The 22,670-nt window shown below is 47.7% G+C and overlaps 1 protein-coding gene across 3 annotated transcripts in view; it reads left to right on the top strand.

Annotated features, from left to right (window-relative positions):
* The first annotated feature begins 5,132 nt into the window (after nt 1–5,132).
* The window catches only part of PAPOLA (poly(A) polymerase alpha), a 104,125-nt gene continuing 86,587 nt past the window's right edge, over nt 5,133–22,670 (top strand). For 2 of the 3 annotated variants that reach the window (XM_006133714.5, XM_006133713.5), the window contains exon 1: nt 5,133–5,491. In XM_006133714.5, coding sequence (XP_006133776.2) covers nt 5,148–5,491 — 344 coding nt within the window. In that variant the 5' untranslated portion in view covers nt 5,133–5,147. Of the gene's footprint in view, nt 5,492–7,326; nt 7,374–22,670 lie in introns of those variants that run through there. The other variant, XM_089778361.1, reaches the window with a different exon arrangement.

Here is a 22,670-nt window from a genome sequence, read left to right as displayed (position 1 = left end):
ATTTAAATCCCTGCTTCATTAGCAATTGCGATACATCTAATTTACATCCCTTTTCCGAAAAAGGAATGTAGTCTAGACGTAGCCCAGGGGTTTTGAGCACCCTACATCAGGCATAGGGAGAAAGAGGTAATTCTGACCTAAGCTTCACTTCTCTGCCTTTTACACAAGAGCAGACAGACAGTGAAGCGCACAAAGTGCTGCCATTCTGTACCACTAAAGTTAATGAGTAAATGCCTGGTGGCCTGATCTTGATCTGCCATTATTTTTCTATGTTGTTTTGATATTATCAATATTTGGTTTAATAGTCAAAATGATAGTCAATAGTTGTGTACCACTAAAGTTTATTAAATTGTTTAAGACTGCGATAGAAAAAGTTATTGAGATAGGATTTAAAGAGATCCTGCGTTGATATAGCTGGAAGGCTTTCTTTGGTTATTTTGATTTTTTAATCAATCTAATGTATTTTATCAAAGGCCAAATAAACCATCTGTCTTTAGGTGATGAGGCTTTAATAGTGTTCATCTTCAAATATATTTCATTAAAGAAAATGTAACATAATATCACCCTGTAACAAGGCATACTCACCTCTCACAAATACCCCCTATCTCAGTGCATGTGCCTGCACTCTTTCTCTGCGGTGTCAGTAACTCAGCCCTCCAGCAGAATCATACAGTCTAGCTACAGTGAAAACTAAAGCAAACCTCTTCTGTCCAACAAGAGTCTCTATGAGTGCCCTCTTTCAAGTTGCCCTGCTCCAGAATAGAGTGGTGCCACAGGGCTCCTTCCCTGGAAGCAATCTCTTCATCCTCTTGGGGGTTATCTGGCCATAGCTCTCTAGCTGGGCCACTACAATTCAGTTCACTTTCTGAGGTACCTCAAAGTCCAGACCTTTCCTCCACAGTGGCTAATGGGGGTGTGACGTAGTGAGGGAACCTGGCTGGTTTCTATGCTGCTGGCTCTGGGGTAACCCCCACTGCTGCCCTGGGTACCATAACCCAGCAAAACAGGATGAGTCACTATGCAAAGGGATCTCTCAACTGGTATGGCCAGACACCCCCCATGGAGAGGAACAAAGGAAGGTGGAATGCTGCCCTGGCTGGGGGGCAGGGCTGGAAGAGTGTTGGTTAGTTGCTGTCTGGGAGCATGGAGGAGACAGCCTAGGGAAAGGGGCTGGAGTTTAGGGGCCCAGTCTCCCCCATCTCAAGGGGGCCTGAGGCATCCTAGCCCAGCTCTGTGACCAGATTACATCTGTGCTGTACTGTATCCTGGAGAGGCAATAAACTTCCTCTATTCCACCGGCTGGTGCAGTCTGTTTGTGCCATTTCGGGGTGCAGGAGACGGGGGACCCCCAATGCGCCATCACAGGGGGGTTGGGGTAGACTCAGGCCCACCCACTACTCTGGGTCCCAACCTTGTAAACAAGAGTGGTCTGTTGAGCTCATTCATTTAAGTCCCACTGCTGCTCCAATTCTCTGGGCCCTTTCCCCACTGCCCTTACCTCAGGGCTTGGCTAAAGCAGAGGGGCTGGAGTACAGTGGGTCAGCGGAGAGGCTGGAGTGCCAGAGTGGGCTCCCCTATGCTGGGGAAGGGCCATGAGCTTCAGGGGCCAGATCCAGGCAAGCTGGGGGCCACAGCCGGCCCCCAGGCTTAGGTTCCCCATCCCTGGTCTAAAAAGTCCCCAGCAACCAACCCAGGACACCATCTGCTTTCCTGCAGCTCTAACAATGAACTGCTCTTGCTCTTGGCCCTGCAACTCTTTTTATAGTGACCTGCTGGTCCCTGATTCCCACAGAGCCACTATAGGCAGATTGGAGGACTTCTCGACAACCCTTTTCTGGTGTAGGGTGTGTCAGGACTAGAAGGCACCTCAGGTTTACTCCATCCTGTCACATATCCCAGAACAGAAAACATGCCTATGGGGGCTGTTTGAAAAGAAAAAAGAGAAACAAACTAGCATTCCTAAGAAGTCTGGTGACCTATTAATACTATATATAATAAATGGCACATATTTCATCTTTAATATAGTACTTCTTTATTAATTCTCTCTGTGTCCCATTCTAACACACAAAACCCTTCTGCATAATATCTTGCATGAGGTATCTTGCCATGTCAGCATCAGAGCCAAGTTTCTAATTAGACATTTTGTGGATCTAATTATCCCATTAATAGCCAATGATCAATCATCTAGGATTCATTTGGAGACAGTTTAAAAAGTATCTTATATTTAATATTAATTCTTGCATTGTTCACACAGTCTCATAGTGTCAGAGCCCTGTCTTTGACAGGGAACTTGATCAATTGTAAATTTTGGTACTAACTTTACTAAGAATTATTTTCTTTCCAGAAGAAACTACTGCACTCCCTAAATAGACTGACATTTGTTTTGGAGGGACAATAATCTGAGGGTTTTTTCCTTATGCTGTCAACATTAGGATTTGTTTGTGAATAAAATCAAACTTCATAACACACAATACATTTCTCATAAATTGTATTAATCTGACTGCTGAGGAAATATTGGAAATTTAGGAGGGAGATTTGTGAAAAAGGAGAGAACTCAATCCTTCAGTTTTCCGAGGTACAAAAACCTATATTTTAGGTGGACCTTTCATGTAGCTCCGTATGGCAGGGGTGGGTAACCTTTTTTGAGTCGGAGGCCACCCACCCGCAGAAAAATCAGTCGGGGGCCAAACACAAGCGAGAAGTAAAAAACCAAAACAAACCACTCACTGACATGGCCCATGACATCAGAGCCTAGGGCCATGGTCACCAACCTGTCGATCACAATTGACTGGTCGAATGGGAGGACTCGACCAGTTGATCACGAGGCGTTCGGAGCCCACCTCATTTTCCTCCACCCTCAAGAAGCCCCCACTGATGCTACCTCGAGACAATGGAGGTAGCGCTGGCTTTCTGCAGTGTGTGAGGGGCAGTCCTGCAGCTGCGTGCCACTTCTGGGGTTCCAGGAAGTGCGTAGGCTGCTGCTCTCCCCTCTCACAAACATCCAGCGTGGTACCTGAAAGGCTAGGTCTGTGGCACGCTGGAAACTTCCTTCCACCTGTTGCCTTCCTGTGTGGGGAAGGGGGAGTGGGGGAGGGGCTCTGGAGGAAGCACATGCCGTGGACTTCCCCGGCTGCATTCCTGCGTGGGGACTCCTTGTCCACTGCCCCAGCACCACCAACACCCCACCCCAGCACCCTGTCCCCTGCCCCCACCAGCACAGTTGGGACCACATTAGTGAGACTTTGAGGATTTGGGAGGGGTTGTTTTTTTTGCATCTCTCTTGTGTGGCCCCAAGTGACTTTTCTGTGGGTCAGTGACCCTTGATTCAAAACAGATTCCCTGCCCCTGTCATAAATAAAGACAATGCTGACACTTTTTGTGTTTGACATATTTTATTTAAAAACTAAGCCTGGCCAATAAGCCTCAAATTGGGGCCAAGACCCCATCTGGCCAGAACATCATAACACTCCTGCACACACACCCAGACCTGAAATCTGAGCCTATCATACACTGAAACCCCCTGTCCTGAGCCTCTCACATCCCCAAACTCCTGCACCCCCACATCCTCAGTGTTCTCCACCATCCACACACTGCAAATCTGTGTCCTGAGCACATCATACTCCCAACCTCCCTGCCCTGAGCACCTCACATACCTCAGCCCAAACTCCTGTACCCTCAGAGCCACAAGCCTGTGGCTTGTTCAGCACCCCAACGCTCCCCAGCCTGGAGATCCCTTCCCAAGCCAGCATCCTCTTCTCCACCTCCTCCTGCATCCAAATTTCCTTCCCAAGCTTGCACCTCTCACCCCTTCCCACACCCAAATCCCTCATTCCCATCCCAGAACCCACACATCCTGTCTCAACCCCGTGAGGGTACAGCTAGATTGCAAGAGTTTCTCTTCTGTGTCCAGGGACGTGTTTGTTCTTCCACTTTTTTTAGCGGAAGAGCAAACATGCTCTTTCGGCAGCCCCTGTATTTCTCGTTCCACAAGTAATAAGGAGCCTTCTGAAATAAGGGTTTTTTCCAACATTTGGCCAAGTCTAGACTGGCCAAATGTCAGAAAAACCTCTTCCAACAGGATTAAAAAAAAGCCGCAGTGTAGCCCGTATTCTGAGAGTGTATAAAGGGCTGGGGATAGCAAGTGATGGAGAGGAGGGGAACAGAGAGGGTGGGGCCTCAAGGAAGCAGTGGGGCCTTGGGGAAGGTAGCTCTTGGCTTGTCCTGACATTTAAAAAGTGATCTTGGGTGTAAAAAGGTTGGAGACCACTGTCCTAGGGTGACCCAGCCTAGGAGATTTTGTGTGCTCCAGCCCTGAGATGGCGGAGCAGGGGGGCTGGAGCACCAGTGTGGGCTCCCCAAAGGCTGGGAGGGCATGAGCCTGGGGAGCCGGATCCAGGCAAGCCGGGAGCTGCATTCGGCCCGCCCCGGGGGCCTGAGATCCCCCAGCCCTGCTGTATGGAGTATAAAAAGAGAAGAAGCGAGTAGACTGGGCACAGGCGTGAGATAAAGGATGGAGCCCGGAGTCCTCGCTCTGATTCAGACTTGAGCCCCGCTCTGGAGCTGTGACTTCGCCTCGTTTACCTCTGTGTAAAACGAGACCCGTCGGACCTACTCACGCCGCAGAGGGTGTAAAGTGCGGGACGCACGGAGCGGTGTGCTTTGCAAATCCCGGCCCGCTGTCGGAGCACTAGACCCAGGTGTCGCTGCGTGCAGCGGCTGGCTTTCCCCTGCCCACCCAGAGCCGGCCCGGCTAGCACCCGGGGCGTGGGAGCGCAATGGTGTACGCTTGCCTGCCACGCGCTGCCTGGAAGGCGGGTGCCCACGACCGCGAGCGCTCGCCTACCCCGCGTTGCGGGCGAAGCTATCGATTCGCAGCCCACCCCAGAGCGCACCGGCTACCGTGACTCTAAGAGGCCGGCCGGCCCAGGGCTCTCGTCCCAGGGGAGAGGTCACCTAGCACTGCACCACAACAGCACAGGCTCCACCCTGAGAGGGCTGCCCTGCCTCTGGGAGACACCATCCTCAGAGGGAGCGGGACGTCAGGCTTCCTTTTGTTGTGCGCGTGCGCAACCCTTTCCTGGCAGCCGTTAGAACTCTGTTTTCAAAACCCACCGCCGCTCTCACTGTGTAGGACTACAAATCCCGTGATGCTGGCCAGAGACGCGGCTCGTGGGCATGCGCAGATGGCTCTGCGTGTCGTGCGTACGCGAGAGGCGTGTCGTTGCGTAGGCTCCCGTTCTAGAACGTCGCTTGTGGTAGCGCCCGGGCGCCATGTTAGGAGGAGGCCAGAGAGGAAGAGGAAGGAAAAGCGGCGGCGGCAGCAGCTAGGCCTAGTGGAACAGCTCTCCTCTCCCTCTAGGGCCCTACTCCGGCCCGTATCATGCTCACGGCTTCCGCTTCCCAGCGGGGCGAGTGACTGGTCCGGAGGCGGCAGCGGGGGAGGAGGAGGGGGACGAAGAAGAGGCGGTGGCGCCGGAGAGACGATGCCGTTGTAAGTTAGAACCCGGCAGGGTGTCTCGAAGGCTTGGGCCTTATTTCTGTCTAGCCTGCTTCCTCACCACGGGTCCCGTCTCCCCTTCCTTCCCCGGGATTTGCCCCCTGCGTAGCGGGACTGCGCTCTCTCGCCCTCCGCAGCCTCCAGTTTCTTCCGGTGCCGTAGCGTGAGGGGCCGCTGCCTTGCTGTCTCCCGGGCTTCGCTCCCCTTAGCCCATTTCTCTGAGGACGCTGTGATAGGATGGGAGGGATGAAGGGGTCATGCGGTACCTCCTTCCTGCCAGACTCGGGAAGACCCCATACGTCGTGCTACCAGGGCTCCCTGTAGTTGGGCGCTTTCCCACTGTGAGGGGCCGCCCGGCGGGAACCGCACGCTTGTCTCCCTCCCCCGCACGAGGGGTTAAGCGCGGCCTTCAAGGGGCCTCTTCCACAGAAACGATGCACGTGGAAGGGCTGCTCTTTTACTTCTAACGTGTAATGTCTTTGGACTGAGCTGGTGTCTTGCAAATGTTTCCCCCAACCGCCTTACTGCGCTGGAAAGCAGTAGCAGCAGTTCTGTTCAGGTTACTCTGTTAAACCATGCCATTAGCGCCCCCTGCCCTATGGAAGCCACAAGCTAGTAGTCCCTGATACTCGTTTCTCCCGGACTTCCCACCACCATTCCAGCTCTGAAAAGTCGGTGGGGTTTGTGCATCTCTTGTCTGCAGTTCTTTGAAAAACTAGAACTGGAGCTCAGGGTATTTTTCTCTTTGTGGTGGGTTTGGCAGCCTTGCATAATGTAATGATGGGGCAGTGTAAGAGACAATGACTTTTTGCAATTCCTTTGATTCCTTCTAGTGTTGGAAAGCTCTTATTTGGCATAGGCCCATTCCTGTTTAATTCTAATGTTTAACTATTACTTTCATTGTATTAAGAGGATTTTATATTTTGAGAAAATATAATGAAGATTATTTCTTTGAACTTAATGTTCCATTTGTGGGTCCATTCTAAAATTGCACCATTGCATATGTAGGTTTGAGAATAGATGAGTCCTGGACTCTCATGTGTAAGTTGGAGATTTTATACATTATTAGGTTATTTAATTTAAACTACCATGGTTTAATTGATTTATAGGACTTAAATCTGAAATTGTAAAGTCTTTTCAGTATTAAACTTGCCATACACATTTCAATTCTGAGAACTTTTTTAAATAGAGATTGCATGGTATATGGTTAGACTGCTGGCATATATTCATAACTTAAGAAATAGTTGTAATTTTACAAATAATTTAACTTCTTTAAAAAATGCACTGTTGATCTCTAAATTTTGTTGGGAGCTTTTATAAATGTAAAAACATTAGATGCTTCCGCAGTTCAAATAATATAACAAAATGCTGTTCACAAACATCATTCCTCTGGCTTTTCTGAAATGTAGACATTGTGATAGTAGGAACCTGAAATTAACTATAAGCTACAGAAAGTTTAGCGCTGACCTGCATAGAGATATTGCAGTATAAAAATGCTTTTAAATGTATTTAAATTGGTGCAATCTCTGGGTGTAAAGTTGGCCTCATTTTTATTGTCCTTACTAAGATATACAAAGGGTGAATGGATTGTGAATAATGGCTGACACACTGGATTTGTAGAATTCTTTCACTTTTAATAATATAAATTGGCTGATGAATGCATTCAACTGACACTGTAAGTTGTCAAAGATGTTTTTATTTAATAGTTAAAATCACTAGTAGTAGACAAAATGACAGAAAAATACATTGAGCTCTCTCTCTGGTCACTTTTAGGGTTTGTCTGCACTGGCAAATGTAAAGCGCTTTGTTACAGCGCATGCTGCTCGCAGAGTGCATCAGTGAAAATGAGGGATGTGGTAGTATACACATTTGAATGGTTAGTTGATGAACCCTTATGGTTACACACTATATTCTCCCCCCCCCCCGCCCCTCTCATGCTGCTACCTCTGTATTACTTGCAAAAGTCCACTGGTGGTACTTGTACAGGAAGCTGGACCTAACCAGTGATAACATTCCTATGCTTATAACTATGTGCTGTAGCTTCCGTAATATTTGTGAAGGGAAGGGTGAAAGGTTTACTCAAGGCTGGATCACTAAGACTCAGTGCTTGGAGGTTGAGTTTGAACAGCCTGAGATCAAGGCTATTAGAGGAGCACAGTGTAGGGCCAGGAGGATCAGGGATGCTTAGAGTCAGCAATTTGATGCTGAAAGCTAGTAATATTTGTTAAGCATGTGAGTGCAGTGACTTGAATACTAGTGGGATATTCTGATGGGTTTCTAAGGGTACATCTATGCTGCAACATTTATTTCAAAATAACTAGCACTATTCCAAAATAACTTAGTCCATATCTACACAGCAAGCAGTTATTTCAAAATAACGTCAAAGTACTGTCAAGCTACTCGACTCCTATAACCCTCATTGCACGAGGATAAGAGAAGTCGGAGGAAGAGTGCTCTGTTTCAAAATAAGTGCTGTGTAGATGCTTCCTATTTTGACATAAGCTATTTCGAAATAAGATGCGCAATTGCAGTAGCTCAATTTGCGTAGGTTATTTCAAGTTAAGCCCTGCAGTGTAGATGTACTCTTAAGATGCACTGAGGCACGATAGTGCCTGTTGCTTTGCTGGGGTGTCACTTTTTTTTCATTTATTGGAATAAAGAAACCCAAGAATTTCACTTATTAAAAACAAACATAGAACATACATGCAGCGTGACACATCTGCAGTTTATGGGGAATAAGGAAAGAGGTGGTGAGGCTCTGGCACATTTACAGATTTTGGGATGTCTAGGTATCATGCAGCCAAGCTGTCTAATGTGCTGTGCAATGGGTGCTGCTGTTCAGAGGGGTTAAACTGTGTGGGAATGGAGTGCATTAGGTGCCTGAAGGAGACTGCAGGGTTGGATGGTGAAGGAGCAGATGTGGAATGCAGTGGATGCTTAATGGGGGCAGGATGGTGGCCACAATGTATTGGTGGTGAGAGGGAGGTGGATGAAAAACCGTTTCGGATACCAGCTGCAGTGGATGTGTTCATGAAGCTGCTCTGTCTTCAGTACTACCAGCATCTGGAGTACATCAGCTTGCTGCTTTGTTGTTCTGGTACTCAGCATTCTCCTTTTGCTCCCTCCTCTAGTTGTCCCTTCACTAATTCACTTATTTCTTTTCAGCAGCAGCATGTAGCATAACCTTGCACATCAAGTCATCCTTCCTCAGGATGCTTCCTTGCCCTGCACAGGCTTTCACCATGCAATATGAAGGAGGCCTGGATCTTAAGATTAAATTTGTGAAGCCAAAATGCTACATTTTGAGGAGGGACCACTGTTAACATTAAACAGAACACTGACAGTAGCTACATTAAACACGAGCAGTATTCACATCTATCATTGATTGGCTATCCCAGGGTGAATGAATATAAGACCCTCAAAATGGTGCATTGGGTCAGAGTTGTAGTCTGGGTGGCTGTATCTTGGGGTGCACCAACCCTTCAGGGGGGCCCATTAATCACGCTGGTCCATGCATTTTCTGCTGGTTGTGGTAATCCTGGAAGATATTTCGCTGCTGAGGTGAGAAGGGAAACACGAGAAGGTCTTCTTTGTAAGTGCAGCTTCTGTTTTGGCTTTTATGTAGCTTGCTTGTGTGCAGCAGTGGTCCTCCCAGTGCTTCTGTCAGAGTGGTGTGGGAATGTTACCCTTTATAGTACAGTGAACATTGCAGTTCTGCCACAGAACCTGCGCAGATGAGTAGCCCATCATCTCCATCACACTTTCAATGAGATCTGTGAGACCAATTACAGTGAGGTGAGAGTCCATGAATACCCTTTCCCTCATCTGACTAGCCCGATGTTGGTACTAGCATAACACAGATCCAACCCTGCTTACTGTAACCCTCTCAACCTCAACATCTTGCTCCAGTGTGCTTCCAGAAATTCAAAGCCACTTACCTGCCATCTCCTTTTCTGTTTGTGCTTCCCCAACCTCCAAATACTACAGTTTGCTTGTTTTCTGCAGGGCAGAAAATAACTCCTGACTGCATGCATTTGTGGCCGCTGCGCCATCCTCTGGATCAGAGTCCCCATCCCATTTGCCACCCTTGTCCAGGATTTTCTCCTCTTAGCTCAGTGCACTCTGGGATGGGCCCTGAAGTATCCACAGGGGCCTTTGGAGTAGATTTGGGATTTTCCCCAAGTAGTTCTTCCTGCTCTTTGTAGAATCAGCAGTTTTTTGGTGCAGTATGGGTAAAGGATAGTGTCCCTAGCCTCTGTTTGTCAGGGGCTGGAAATGGATGACAGGAGATGGATCAGTTAATGATTTACATGTAATGTTCACTCCCTCTGGAGTATCTGGCATTGGCCATTATTGGAAGACAGGATACTGAACTAGATGGACCTTTGGTCTGACCTAACATGGTATAGTAAACTTCCAATAATCCGGCACCTTTAGGACCCAGGGGATGCTGGATTATCAGATATGCCAGACTATCTGGGGGGGAGGGTGGCTATGAGGAGTGGAGGGTGGGGTGGGGGGATGCCACCTCAAACCCCTCATAGCCCCCCCCTTGCAATAGTCTGGCTCTGCCCCAGGTGTCCCCGATTCAGCTGCTGCTGGTCAGTTTCAGCAGCGGCTGAATTGCGGGGGCAGAGCAGCTGGGGTGCTGCTGGGTTGGTTCAGTAGTGCTGCCCGTCGGCGCTTTGAGACCAACCCAGCAGCACCCCAGCAGCTCTTGGGGATGCCTGGGACAGAGCAACTGGGGTGCTGCCGGGTTGGTCCCGCAGCACCGAGGGGCAGTGCTACGGGACCAACCCAGCAGCACCCCAGCTGCTCTGCCCCCGGCTTCCCCGATTCAGCTGCTGGTCAGTTTCAGCAGCGGCTGAATTGGGGAAGCTGGGCGCAGAGCACCTCCAATTGTCCGGCTGCCCGGAACTCTTCCAGGTTCCCGATGGTGCTGGACCATAAGGAGTGCCAGAGCATTGGATGGAGTTTTACTGTAGTTCTTATTTTCAGTATCAGAGTGGCAGTTTGCCTCCTGTGCCTTGTAGGCTTTTCACAGCTCCTTCATTATGGACCTGCACTGCAGTGTATCCTAGTAATGGCCTCTTTTGGTCATGCATTTCGAGATCTACCCATATGTATCCTAATTCCTATGGCTGGCACGCAGCTGGGACTGGACAGCCTTCTCTCCCCAAACACTGAGATCCAGACACTTTGAGGGGATTGTCATTTATCTGAGTACATGTGACAGCAGTCTCCGGGGCTTAATAATGGTAATGTTTCAGAAGGAATCCTCAGAGAAAGGATGAAGAGTTGGTAATAGTGTCTGATGTGACTGAGTACAGAGTAGATATGGATAGCTTCTGTTTGCTACTCCTCCCCTAAACTGAAGGTTTGGCTTAGCAAAGAGTAGTATTAGACTTTGTCAGTATTCATGTGTTCTGTTCACAAAATCTCCTGAAGTATATTTGAGAGCGATGGGATGTTGGCATTTTGCAGCATTGCTTAAATGTGACAGAATAGTATTGCAGGGATGCATATACTTTAAGACTATGTTGCTTGCTTTTCAGAGGTTTAAATTTAGCAACTCTTCACTTTCTGAAGGGGCCATTGGTCACCAGTGGAAATCTTAACTGTCTATTAATAAAATTTGGGGGCATTAAAATTCCTTAGTTTAAAAAAAAATCAGCACCCCAGTGTCCCAGCTTTCCCTCAATTTCTTCTGATTCTTTGGCAATTATTACTGTGCCAACAAAATGCACTGGCTTCATGTTAGTCTCAAGGTTGCCTCAGCATTTTCTCCTCATCTGGTTCTTTTCCGAGGCCTTTTTCCTCAGAGAGGGTCAGCCACAGGAGGTTGAGCTAGGAAGGGGATGCAAGAACAGTACCGGGCATAGGAATGTTCTTTGAAGAGTGGGGACTGTCTCTTCAATATCCCCCCACTGCACAATTCTGAACCCCTCTTTCCATTTCATTCTTCCATGCACTGTTTCAAAACTTTCCCCCTGCTCATCATCCTTCTTCCTTCCCTTGACAGTTTCAACTCTTCCGGTATTCCTTTCATCAGGCCCATTGCTCTGACCATACACACCTCTGATTGCCTCAAGCACCTCACTTCACATAGAACACTAGAACTGGAAGGGACCTCATGAGTTTGTGTCCAGTCCCCTGTCCTGATGGCAGGACCTGATGGTCAGAGATCCAGACCATCTCTGAACATAAACACACCAGCTTCATTTTCCTTCTTGCCATACTTTTCCCCTGATTAAACTTGGAAGGCCCATGAGGAGAAAGAAAGTAGCAATGTAAAATCCTATTTAATCAGTTAACCAGTTAAATGGGATGTTGGAAGAAGGGGAGGAGACCACTCTGTCCCAGCAGGAGGCAGCACCAGTCCCATGGTACTGCCACCTGTTGGCCCCTGCCCTGAACAGCCCTCTAAAGGTGTGGGCTGCTCCCAGGCACCTGGTAAGGATGATGCTTTCTTGGTAACTGGGTAACCAGTTACCTGTTCACATCCCTAAAAGGAAGCTGGTGGATCTTTGAAGAGTACAGAGACGGCTGAAGGGGGGGAGGGACAGGAGAATAAGGGAGTGGAGTATTTGCTTCAGGCTTGTACCTAATGTATGGGGAAGAGGCTTGACACATCTATTTGCAGTATAAAAGGCTGAGAGAAGTGTAAGTGGCCTAGTCATCTCTGAGGTGTTGTCAGCATAAATACATCCTGACACAGTACTGTAACTATGGGACATGTGAACTCCATTCGTTTCAGTGGATGTTATCATGGGAAATGCAGGGAGAAGGGCTGTAACCTTCTAGATCCTAGCAAACATGTGAGGGGTCAGGAACTCCCCAGAGAGGAAAAACCTCTCATGAGAAGGGTCCTTGCTCTCCCACTATGGTCTCATTCTCCTGCCCTGTGTGTGGCCTAAGTGTGTCTCTGACCATTGCCCTGAGGAATGCAGCTGTGAATAGAAGGTATCTTCCCCAGTACCCAGTCAGGAAAATTGGCATGGGACTGACAAAGGGGCATTAACTTCAAATGGGAAGTGAGAATCAGTGCAGAACTGGTAGGCCTGCTGTCCAGTGTTCCCTCTAATTTTTCCATCCATGTATGAGTACATTTTATTATGTCCACCAAGGCATATGCAGATGTGCACCAGCAAAAGGAACACATTCTGCTAGCTATTGGCACCTGCAGGCGCATGCTCTGCTAATCAGCTGGGTGGCACCTGAATATCTTCTGGATGGCTGCTCAAACTCAGCTTACAGGGAACACTGCTCCTGTCCCTAATTTTCTCTCCCTCGGCCTGATCTCTCCCCCTTCCCGTCCCACTTTCTCTTCCATACCACCAATCACCCTGTATTTCCCTTTGCACAACCCCAAATCCCTTTTATTTCCTTTCACTTCTTCCCATCTCCATCACTGTTCGAACTGCAGTGTTCCTTAGCTTCCAACCAAAAATAAGAATCTCCTAATGTTATGAGCAGTTCGTGTAAATGGGATTTGTTGATTAGGAACAGTTTGACCAGCTGACTCACCAACATGCTCTTCACCTTTGGTCCCCTTGTTGAAGAAGTATATTATCCTTATTGTTTACAAAGGTCTTTTTTTTTCTTTCCTCTATTCAATGAACACTAATTTCCATGGAAGCACTTAAATAAAATCTGAGTCTGCATGTGGTTTTTAGAACACTGGGAAAATACCTCTTAAACTGGAAATGTTGGTCTTAAGGCAAAACTTCCAAAAGGAGTCCCTGCTGAATGCAGGCAGAGAGCAAGAAATGTGCATAAGATAACATTTTCTGAAATGTGTTAAGGGTAGCTCACAGCACACATGTGCAGCTCAGGTTCAACAATCACACCATATGATGTTGAGCCACTGAATTACTATGGTAGCACATTGTTTGGAACCCTCTTGCTTCAGTAGAGCCAGCCCTAGTCTGTCTTGTACACCTGTATTGTGGTCCTCTGGACATATCTATTTGGCATATTTCAGCCTTGAGGTACAAAACTTTGTTTTTAATTTTAAGTAGTCTTCAAAAGTGCAGCACATGCCATGCTCTAAATCAGTGGTTTCCCAATCTTATTGATACTGGAGACAAGTAAACCCATTCACAAGCTTTTGGAGGACCAGTAACATTTATTTGCATATTCATTAAGCAAATTATGACTATGCAAATAAATGGTCGCTGGCCCTACCTGTCTGGCGGGTTGTTCCATGTGCCTCCCCCCAGCCACATTATCGGCTGGTGCCAGGTGTTCTTCGTCGATGTGCCCGGCGGCTCCTTCCCCACCCCGCCCTGCCCCAATCCTGGCCACTTTATTGGCAGGTGCTGGCTTCCCCAGCTGCATCTGGTGCTGGGCATTCTGCGTTGGTGTGCATGGCTCCGGGCATTTTCCTTGGGTCCTAGCACCTGCTGGATCTAGCCCAGCCGCCTGGGAGCATGTCCAGCAGAGACGCCGCGGCAGCAGGCTCTCTCCCAAGAGGGCCGTGCTGCCACACTTGGCAGTGTGGGGTGCTGCTACCCTGTCACACACATTAATAGGCTTGTGTGTGATGATTTTTCTAAGGTCTGATATATTTTTTTCTACTACTCTGAAGCATAGCAAATTTCAAGACAATCATAATGTGTGGATGGTAAGGTACCATGAATAATACATCTTTAAAGAGGAAGTGGGACCACAAATAACAAGCAGAGTTGGTGCTTTGCTATAATTTTGGTGATACAGATAAATCCACAGTTAAGTCTGCACAGGATTTTCCTTTTTGTGGAATTTTTTTCTACAGATTTAATTTTAATTAAATATTTTATAAAATTAAAAAATGATTTGTAATTTTAAAGGAAGTGTTTAAGAAATTAGTGTGACTTTTTAAAAAACACTTAAAAAAATTGTGGACTTGGAGTCTCTCCTCCCCCCTTCTTTTTTTGAATTGCATTCATGAAAAAATAGTGGACAGAATCCTGAAATTTCTCTCACACAAAAATCACACTTTCTAGTAAACTAGAATATTGAACAAGGTATTAAATACAGATGTTGTGATGTAATGTTACCTAATAATGGCATTTTTATTATGCTTTAACTACAAGAGGGATTTTTATCTGTGTCAGTTAACACCGTGCTCAGCATCAATTTGTGGATTTCTGTATTTCCTATATTGTAATTTTTAATTTGGGTATTAGCTTTTAACTATTTTAACTGCTCTTAAGTGTATCTCAGAATGTTGTATAGGTAGTCCACTGTACTCATAAAAGGAGTACTTTTGTTTATATATCATCATAAATGAAAGGCACTTCAAAAGCATAAAATAAGGGAAGAACCTTATCGTAAAGAGCTTATAAACTTATTGACACATTTTCATTCATTATCTTAACACTTTGCTCCCATCAGGAGTGTACAGGCAGTCCCCGGGTTACGTACAAGATAGGGACTGTAGGTTTGTTCTTAAGTTGAATCTGTATGTAAGTCGGAACTGGCGTCCAGATTCAGCCGCTGCTGAAACTGATCAGTTTCAGCAGCGGCTGAATCTGGACGCCAGTTCCGACTTACATACAGATTCAACTTAAGAACCCCAGGCATCCCCAAGTCAGCTGCTGCTGAAACTGATCAGCGGCTGATTCCAGGAAGCCCGGGGCAGGAGCTTCCTGTAGTCAGCCACTGGTCAGTTTCAGCAGCGGCTGACTTGGGGACGCCTGGGGCAGAGCAGCTGGGGCGCTGCCAGTTGGTCCCGTAGCGCCGCTCTGGGCGCTACTGGACCAACGGGGCAGCACCCAAGCTGCTCTGCCCCAGGCGTCCTGATTCAGCTGCTGCTGAAACTGACCAGCAGTGGCTGAATCAGGACGCCAGGGGCAGAGCAGCTGGGGTGCTGCCCGGTTGGTCCAGTAGCGCCCAGAGCGGTGCTACGGGACCAATTGGCAGCACCCCAGCTGCTGTACCACAGGTGTCCGGAGCAAAGCCGCGGGGCAGCGGGACAGCCCAGATGCGCTGTGGCTGTCCTGCTGCCCTCGGGCTCCGTGGCTTTGCTCTGCTTTGCCCCCCCCCCCCCCCCCCTCTTCCTGGTCTGCAGACCAGGGAGACGGGGGGGGGGGGGGGGGGGGCAAGCAGAGCCAAGCCGCGGAGCACGCGGCCAGCTGACAGCCCAGACGCATCTGGGCTGTCAGCTGACCGCGCGCTCCGCGGCTTGGCTCTGCTTTACTCTGCTTTGCGGCCCCCTCTTCCCCCCCCCCCCCCCCCCGGTCTGCAGACCAGAGGGACGGGGGGGCAAAGCAGAGCCAAGCCACGGAGCGCATGGGTAGCGGACAGCCCTGTCCGCTGCCCGCGTGTTCCGCCGCTTTGCTTCCTCTCCCTGGTCTGCTGGAGACCAGGGAGAGGAAGGGCCCCGTTCGTAACTGCGGATCCGATGCAAGTCGGAGACTGCCTGTATTTCAATTTGCATTGAACAGACTAAAACAATAAGCAGAGAATGGTATAGCTGAAGAACAGGCTTGCTTTTGTGGTTTAGAAAGTACCACAGAACAGTTTTTAGCCTTCATCTTCTACATGAGAACTATTTGTAACACCAGCAGAAATAACTACCATGTCTTTGACTTTAAGAAGGCATTTGACAGATCATGGCATGAATTTGAGCAACCATGAGGAAAGTGTTTATAAGTTTATTCCTTCCATTAAACAACTGTATGCCAAGGCTAACTGTAGTTCTTATCAATGGTACAATAGGAAAGTCCAATAGGAGTCCTGCATGGCTCCTTCTTTCACTCACGCTGTTCATCTACTTGTAGCACATAATGATTGAAGCCCTAGGTCAGGGGCAGGGGAACCTTTTTGGGTTGGGGCTGCTGACCCACAGAAAAATCAGCTGAGGGCCACACACAAGTGAGAAGCATAAAACCCCTCAAAACTAGTCCTTACTGACATGGCCCCCGATTGAAAAAGAGAAAGACATGCCTCCCATTCCCCTCTCACCAGAGCCTAGGCGGGCCCAGGCTAGTTGATTGTGAGGTCAGGGGTAAATTGGAACACCAGTATGGGGACCCCAATGCTGGGGGGGGGGGGGCGGGGAGAAGCCCTGAGCCACAGGGGTTGGATCCAGGCAAGCCAGGGGCTGCATCAGGCCCCTGTGCTATAGGTTTTCCACCCCTTCTCTAGAAGATCACATTATGCACAGTCAGCATTGGGGTGCAGAATCTCAAATTTTGAGTTCATTGATGGCCTGGCAGGTAGTGAAGATGAACTTGCAAACCTTGTGAAATCATTGGATGAAATGTCGGCAAAATACAGCATGGAAAAGAGGTGCAGATAAAACCAAGCTGATGACAGACATGATGGAATTAGCTCACATATCACTATCAATGATCAAGAGCTGGAGACAGTGAAACAGGTCAGGTATTTGTGGGCAATCATCACTGAAGGATCAAAGGCAGAAATTCTGGCAAGAACTCTGCAAACAGTTGCAGTGACTAAGCTAAAGCCATTTTGGAAGAACAAGAACAGCTTTCTGGAATCTAAGCTGAAACTTACACACACACTGGTCATGTTCATTTTTCTGTCTGCATGAGAAAGACAGACCCTTACAGCAGAACTTGAATGGACATATAGGTAGTAGAGATGCCCAGGATTTACAGAAATCTCATTTTCTACTTTGACCACATCACTAATAAAGAGGTCCACAACATCACCCAATTTGCTGAGTTATATGACTTGTCTCCTGACAGCCATGAAGAAGTAAAAGCTCAAGTGGTACCAACATGTAATGTAACAAGATCATTTGGCTTATCCAAGATCATTCTCCAAGGGACAAGACAGAAGAAGAGATACGTTGACAATGAGTGGACAGCGATAAACTTCATGGAGACTCAAGCACTAGCGCACATTCATCAAGGGTGGAAACAATTGGTTGTTGGTTGGCACCATCATTGATGAGCAGTGCAGTTATAGGAATGATATATCATTTGGAATAATTTAAACTTGCTGAAATTTAGACTAAATATTTCAGGCTAAAATACTTTAATCTCATTAAGGGGACAGCATTGCTGGTATGATTCATTACTGCCCCACAATTCATCTTTAGCTTTTTGAAATCGCTTGAAATCCTGTGCTTCTGGAAGCTGTGTGGGGAACTGTATCTTAGCCTTAATCACAATTTCTTCCAGATACCTATGTCTAAACTTCCACTTATGTCAGCAAAACTTACGTCACTTAGATGTGAAATTTCTACCTTCTGAGTGTCACAAGTTACATGAGCATAACTGCTTGTGTGCACAATTGTCAGTGGGAGAGTTCTCTGCATTGGCATAGTGTGGCTATCTGAGAAACTTCATAGTGGTGCAGCTACGTTAGTATCACTTTCTAGTGTATACCTAGCCTGAGGTTGTTTAGAGTAGTGCTACTCTTGATGCAGGATAGACATGCAAAATTTCTTAAAATAATTCAGCATGTTTAGCATGGACACACTGAACTGTTTGGTTACATGAATGCAATAGCGGATCACTTACAAAATGTTAATTTCTCTAGTGAAGGCAAGGCCTTGGGATTTTCTTTAGTGCTTATTAACATAATATTCAAACACAACCTATAAGGTAAGTGGTGAAAAACGTTATTGAACTTAGGGTTTTCTGCTCCTGTTGTACTCCTGAGAGTGTGCTTGCATGGTATTAATAATCTTGCCAGTAGAGACGTAAAAGGATAAATGGTTAACCAGTAAGCATCACCCTTAACTGGAACTGTTAAGCATCACCTGTTAACTGGTGGGGGCTGGAGCAGCTCCCCACCTGGCGCAATAGGGGCTGCTCTCCCCCACTGCACGCATGCATGCACACGCTCCCTTTAATTGGTTAATCAGTTAAACATGATGTATAACTAGTTATCCAGTTAAGTGGGATTTTACATCCCTACTTGCCAGTTATGGCAGAAACATTTTATTGAAGAGGGGGGCCTTTCAGCATGCGCTGAAATTTATAAACATCTGGATTAATATTATCCCTGAAACTTTACTGCTACTAATAGTATCCCAACTAAGACTAGTCATGATAGTGACAGGCAATTAGGCTAGATGAGTTTCCTGGGAGATATCCCACTAAAGTTCTCCTGATTAAGTTTGTCCCAGATAAACAAGTGTTACAATATATTCTACTTGTGCATCAGTTTCTTCTGTGAAGGAAAGCAGCTAATTAGTGCATCACATGTAACACTTGTGAAGAGCTGGAGAATTGTACAGTATCTCTGGAGCAGGTTTCTGTTCTTACAAATCCATAAGCTCTTCATTGTCCAGAGAGAAAAGACAGTTTCCTTTGTTAAACTGTCTTGTGGGGAAAATAATACAATCTATGAAATAAACATCATGGAACTCTATATAATTTATGTCTCAGGAGTTGCTAGGTTAGTCTGTATCCACAAAAATAATGCGGAGTCCCGTGACACCTTAAGGTCTAATAAATTTGTTTGGGCATAAGCTTTCGTGACTAAAAACCACTTCGTCAGATGCATCTGATTAAGAGGTTTTTTTTACCCATGAAAGCTTATATCCAATTAAATTCCTTAGTCTTTAAGGTGCCACAGGATTCCTTGTTTTTATGTAATTCAAGAATGAAGGCCAGAACTAGCATGGCCTATAAGATATTAACCTCTACTCCAGTTAGCATATGATGCCAAATCTGATGAGCAGATTGTGTCTAATGCAGAGAATGGTTTAGTGATAACCGGGATGGGCAATTCTTTTTGGACTGGGGGCCCATTGACCCACAGAAAAATCAGTGAGGAGGGGCCACACACAAGAGAAACCCAAAAAAGGATGGCGCCTGAAAGTAAGCACTGTGCTGTGATTGCCCCACTTGGGGTTTGGAAGAGGGAAAGGCAGCATGCAGAGACAATTCCTCCTACAGTAGGCAACTGGAGCTTGTGTTCCAGCCACATGGGGAGGAGCGGAAGAGGGGCCAAGCTTGGAGACTCACCATGGGGCTGAAGCACTAGTGTTAGCTTGCTCCACTGTGGAGGAACTGGGAGTGGTGTATGTAAGCCTTGTGCCTTGTGGGCTGGATAAAGACAAGCCGGGGGCCAGATCTGACCTGTGGGCTGTTGGTTCCCCGTTCCTGATTTAAATGCTTCATTACTCTGTAGATCAAATACTAAGCTTGAAAAATGTACCCATGGGCTTACTACCTGAGGCAGTAAATCTAATTACCAGCAAAACTTTGCCAGTCTTCTAAAATCTTATGTCCTTTGCTTGTTGGGTGTATCTCTTGTGGCTAAAAATCCTGGTCTACTCTGAGTTTGATCTTGGCGTGTCTAACGCTACTTTTCCTAATAAACATGAAATAAAACAGTTTATGCTGCACTTTTCAATTATGGCAGTTTCTCATTAATGTTGATGCCACAGTGGGGTTGCATGAGGGCTCCTACGCAGAGAGCTATTTCCTGGCATAGTAGGGGCTAAGGCAGTGGTTCTAGTGGTCTGCAGCTACTTCCCAGGTCTGCGGCTCAAGCTCAGCCTTCTTCTCCTTCCTGATGAGGTCGGGGGAGCCTGTTCTGCCTTCTCGCTCCCACCACCACCGCCGCATAGCGAAGTGCCCTCCCCCCCCCACACACACACTGGGGGAACAGCAGTGAGGCTTTCCCTGCTTCTGCCATTGGCCAACTGTTGCCATTGGCCCAGAAGCTTCTAGCGCCACTGCAGCCTGGCATCCAGCCCTGCCCGCGAGGAGCCAGCTCCATTAGATAGGAGATTGGCTGCATTGTGGCATCTGCTTGCAGGCCCCACAACTTCCAAGTACTACCCAAGGCAGGTGCTGTGCTGGAGAAGCCCTGGAAGCAGCAGGGCTAGCACCATCGCACTATGGGGCTGAGGAAACATGCAGAGGAGCCTGAGGCCTTCCCCTGCAGGACCTACCCATCCTACCTTCTGCTCAGTGGTATAGGCAGCTGCATTTCCCAGGCGGGGAAGGCTGCTCTGTAGGGCAGCCACACAGCAGAACTCCTGCAGAAGCCAGGGAAGAGAGCTGCCTGTCTCCCCAAGAGGTTGGGAGGGTTTGCAGCCAGAAGGAGTGGGGTAACTAGGGGACTGTCTCCCACATTCACCCATCACCGAAGTGCTGGTGTAATCCAAGAAAAGGTTCTGTATTGCACAAAGCCACAACTAGTGCAGAAGACAGTAGAGGAGCTACACAGTGCTGAAATGGGTAACAGTTCTAACATTTGGTTTTCTATTTAGAAACCATATCCTGTAAGATTGTGCTACTTGTGGTAGCAAAATTATAGTAGCAGTTCCTGCTTCCGATAGCTGCTACCTACAAATCACTCACCAGTAGGAGCCACAGGGGGGCAAAGCCAGACAAGCACCCCCACACCCAGACCCCAGCACTCCATCTTCCCTCATTCATCCATCTCTCCTCACCAAGACCCTGCATCTCAGGCTTGCTCCTGCACACTCCCTTCTGACCAGACACCCTTCCCTCCTTGCCACACACCGTCCCCGCAGCCTGCTCCTGCACCTCCCCCTTGGCCAGACACCTACCGCTACCCTGCACCTGCACCCACCATTGTTCCTGCACCCTCTCTCCTGGCCACGCACTGTATCTCGCTTGCTCTTGCTCCCGCCTCCCAGCCAGACCCTGCTCCCAGCCTGCTTCTGCCTCCCATTCAGACTTTGCACCCTCACTACCTCCTACACCTCACCTTCCGCCCAGATCCTGCATCCCCATCTCTATCTCACTCATGCACACTGAACCCCTTGTTTTTATCCCCACCCCAGAGTCCATAAAAGTCACTGGAACCCCAGAAAAGTAAATCTGGCCTGTGGAAAGCCCTGAACCTCAATTCTCCCTGTCACTTCCCCTTGCTCCGTGGGGCTCGAGCGCCAGAGGAATGAGGTGTCTCAGTTGGGGCCACATCAGTGAGGGTTGGGGTTTTTGGAGAAGTTTTTTTTGCTTCACACTTGTGGTCCCCAACTGATTTTTTTTTTTTCTGTGGGCCAATGATCTCCGTCCCAAAAGAGGTTCTCTGCCATAAATAAAGAAAACATTGAAACCTTTTGTCTTGGAGATAAATTAATATTTTACTTAGTTTAACATGAGAGTTAAAATGCTTAATCTGTTTAAATTAAACCGTTCTCCCTAGTTGCAGCACTAGAAAAATGGCTCAGGCATAATTATGTAATTAATGGTGAGTTTCCATTGGCAGCGTCCATGGAAAGATTTGCACTGAGACTGGTGGTCCACAAGCCAAAAAGTTCAAGAACTGGGCTAAGGTATCCGATCTCATGGGCTGGTCTCCAGTCTATCTGAAAAGAGGGAGCCAGGGCTGAGAAGTAGGGATGCTGCAGCCAGTCTGAAGACAAACAGCAATGGGTCTCCTGCCTGCATCACTATGAGAATGTAAGAATGATCACAGGTGTCAGACCAGTGGTGCATCTAGCTCCAGGGTGGGCAATAATTTCTACAGGGAGGTCCTGTCACAAATTTTGGTACATGGGCAGAAGGGGTGGGGCTGGAGGCTGACACACAGAGTGTGAGAGTGAAAGACACTTTGGCTACGTCTACACTGGCCCCTTTTTCGGAAGGGGCATGCTAATTTTGAAAGTGGGAATAGGGAAATCCGGGGGGATTTAAATATCCCCCGCGGATTTAAATAAACATGTCCGCCGCTTTTTTCCCGGCTTGGGGAAAAGCCGGAAAAAAAGCATCTAGACTGGCCCGATCCTCCGGAATAAAGCCCTATTCCGGAGGATCTCTTATTCTTTGAGTAAAGAATAAGAGATCCTCCGGAATAGGGCTTTATTCCGGAGGATCGGGCCAGTCTAGATGCTTTTTTTCCGGCTTTTCCCCAAGCCGGGAAAAAAGCGGCGGACATGTTTATTTAAATCCGCGGGGGATATTTAAATCCCCCCGGATTTCCCTATTCCCACTTTCAAAATTAGCATGCCCCTTCCGAAAAAGCGGCCAGTGTAGACATAGCCTTTGTGTGTGACTGACTTCATGACACAGACTGTGTGGCAGTGTGTATGTGATAGTGACACTGTGTTGGCTGCTACTGGGTAAATTTGAGAGAAGTCATGCTCTGTCTCTTTTAGGGGTATCTGTACTGCTCTGAGTCACTTATCATCCACACTTCAGATTGGAGCAGCTCTGCCGTGTGTCTCCCTCTTCCAACCCCCTGCTCTGCAGAGATGGGGTACGGGGACAGTAGGACACGTTCA

Source organism: Pelodiscus sinensis, chromosome 5 (assembly GCF_052426305.1).
Source record: "Pelodiscus sinensis isolate ZL-2025 chromosome 5, ASM5242630v1, whole genome shotgun sequence".
Classification (NCBI taxonomy): domain Eukaryota; kingdom Metazoa; phylum Chordata; order Testudines; family Trionychidae; genus Pelodiscus; species Pelodiscus sinensis.
This window is presented reverse-complemented; position numbering and strand designations above follow the sequence as displayed.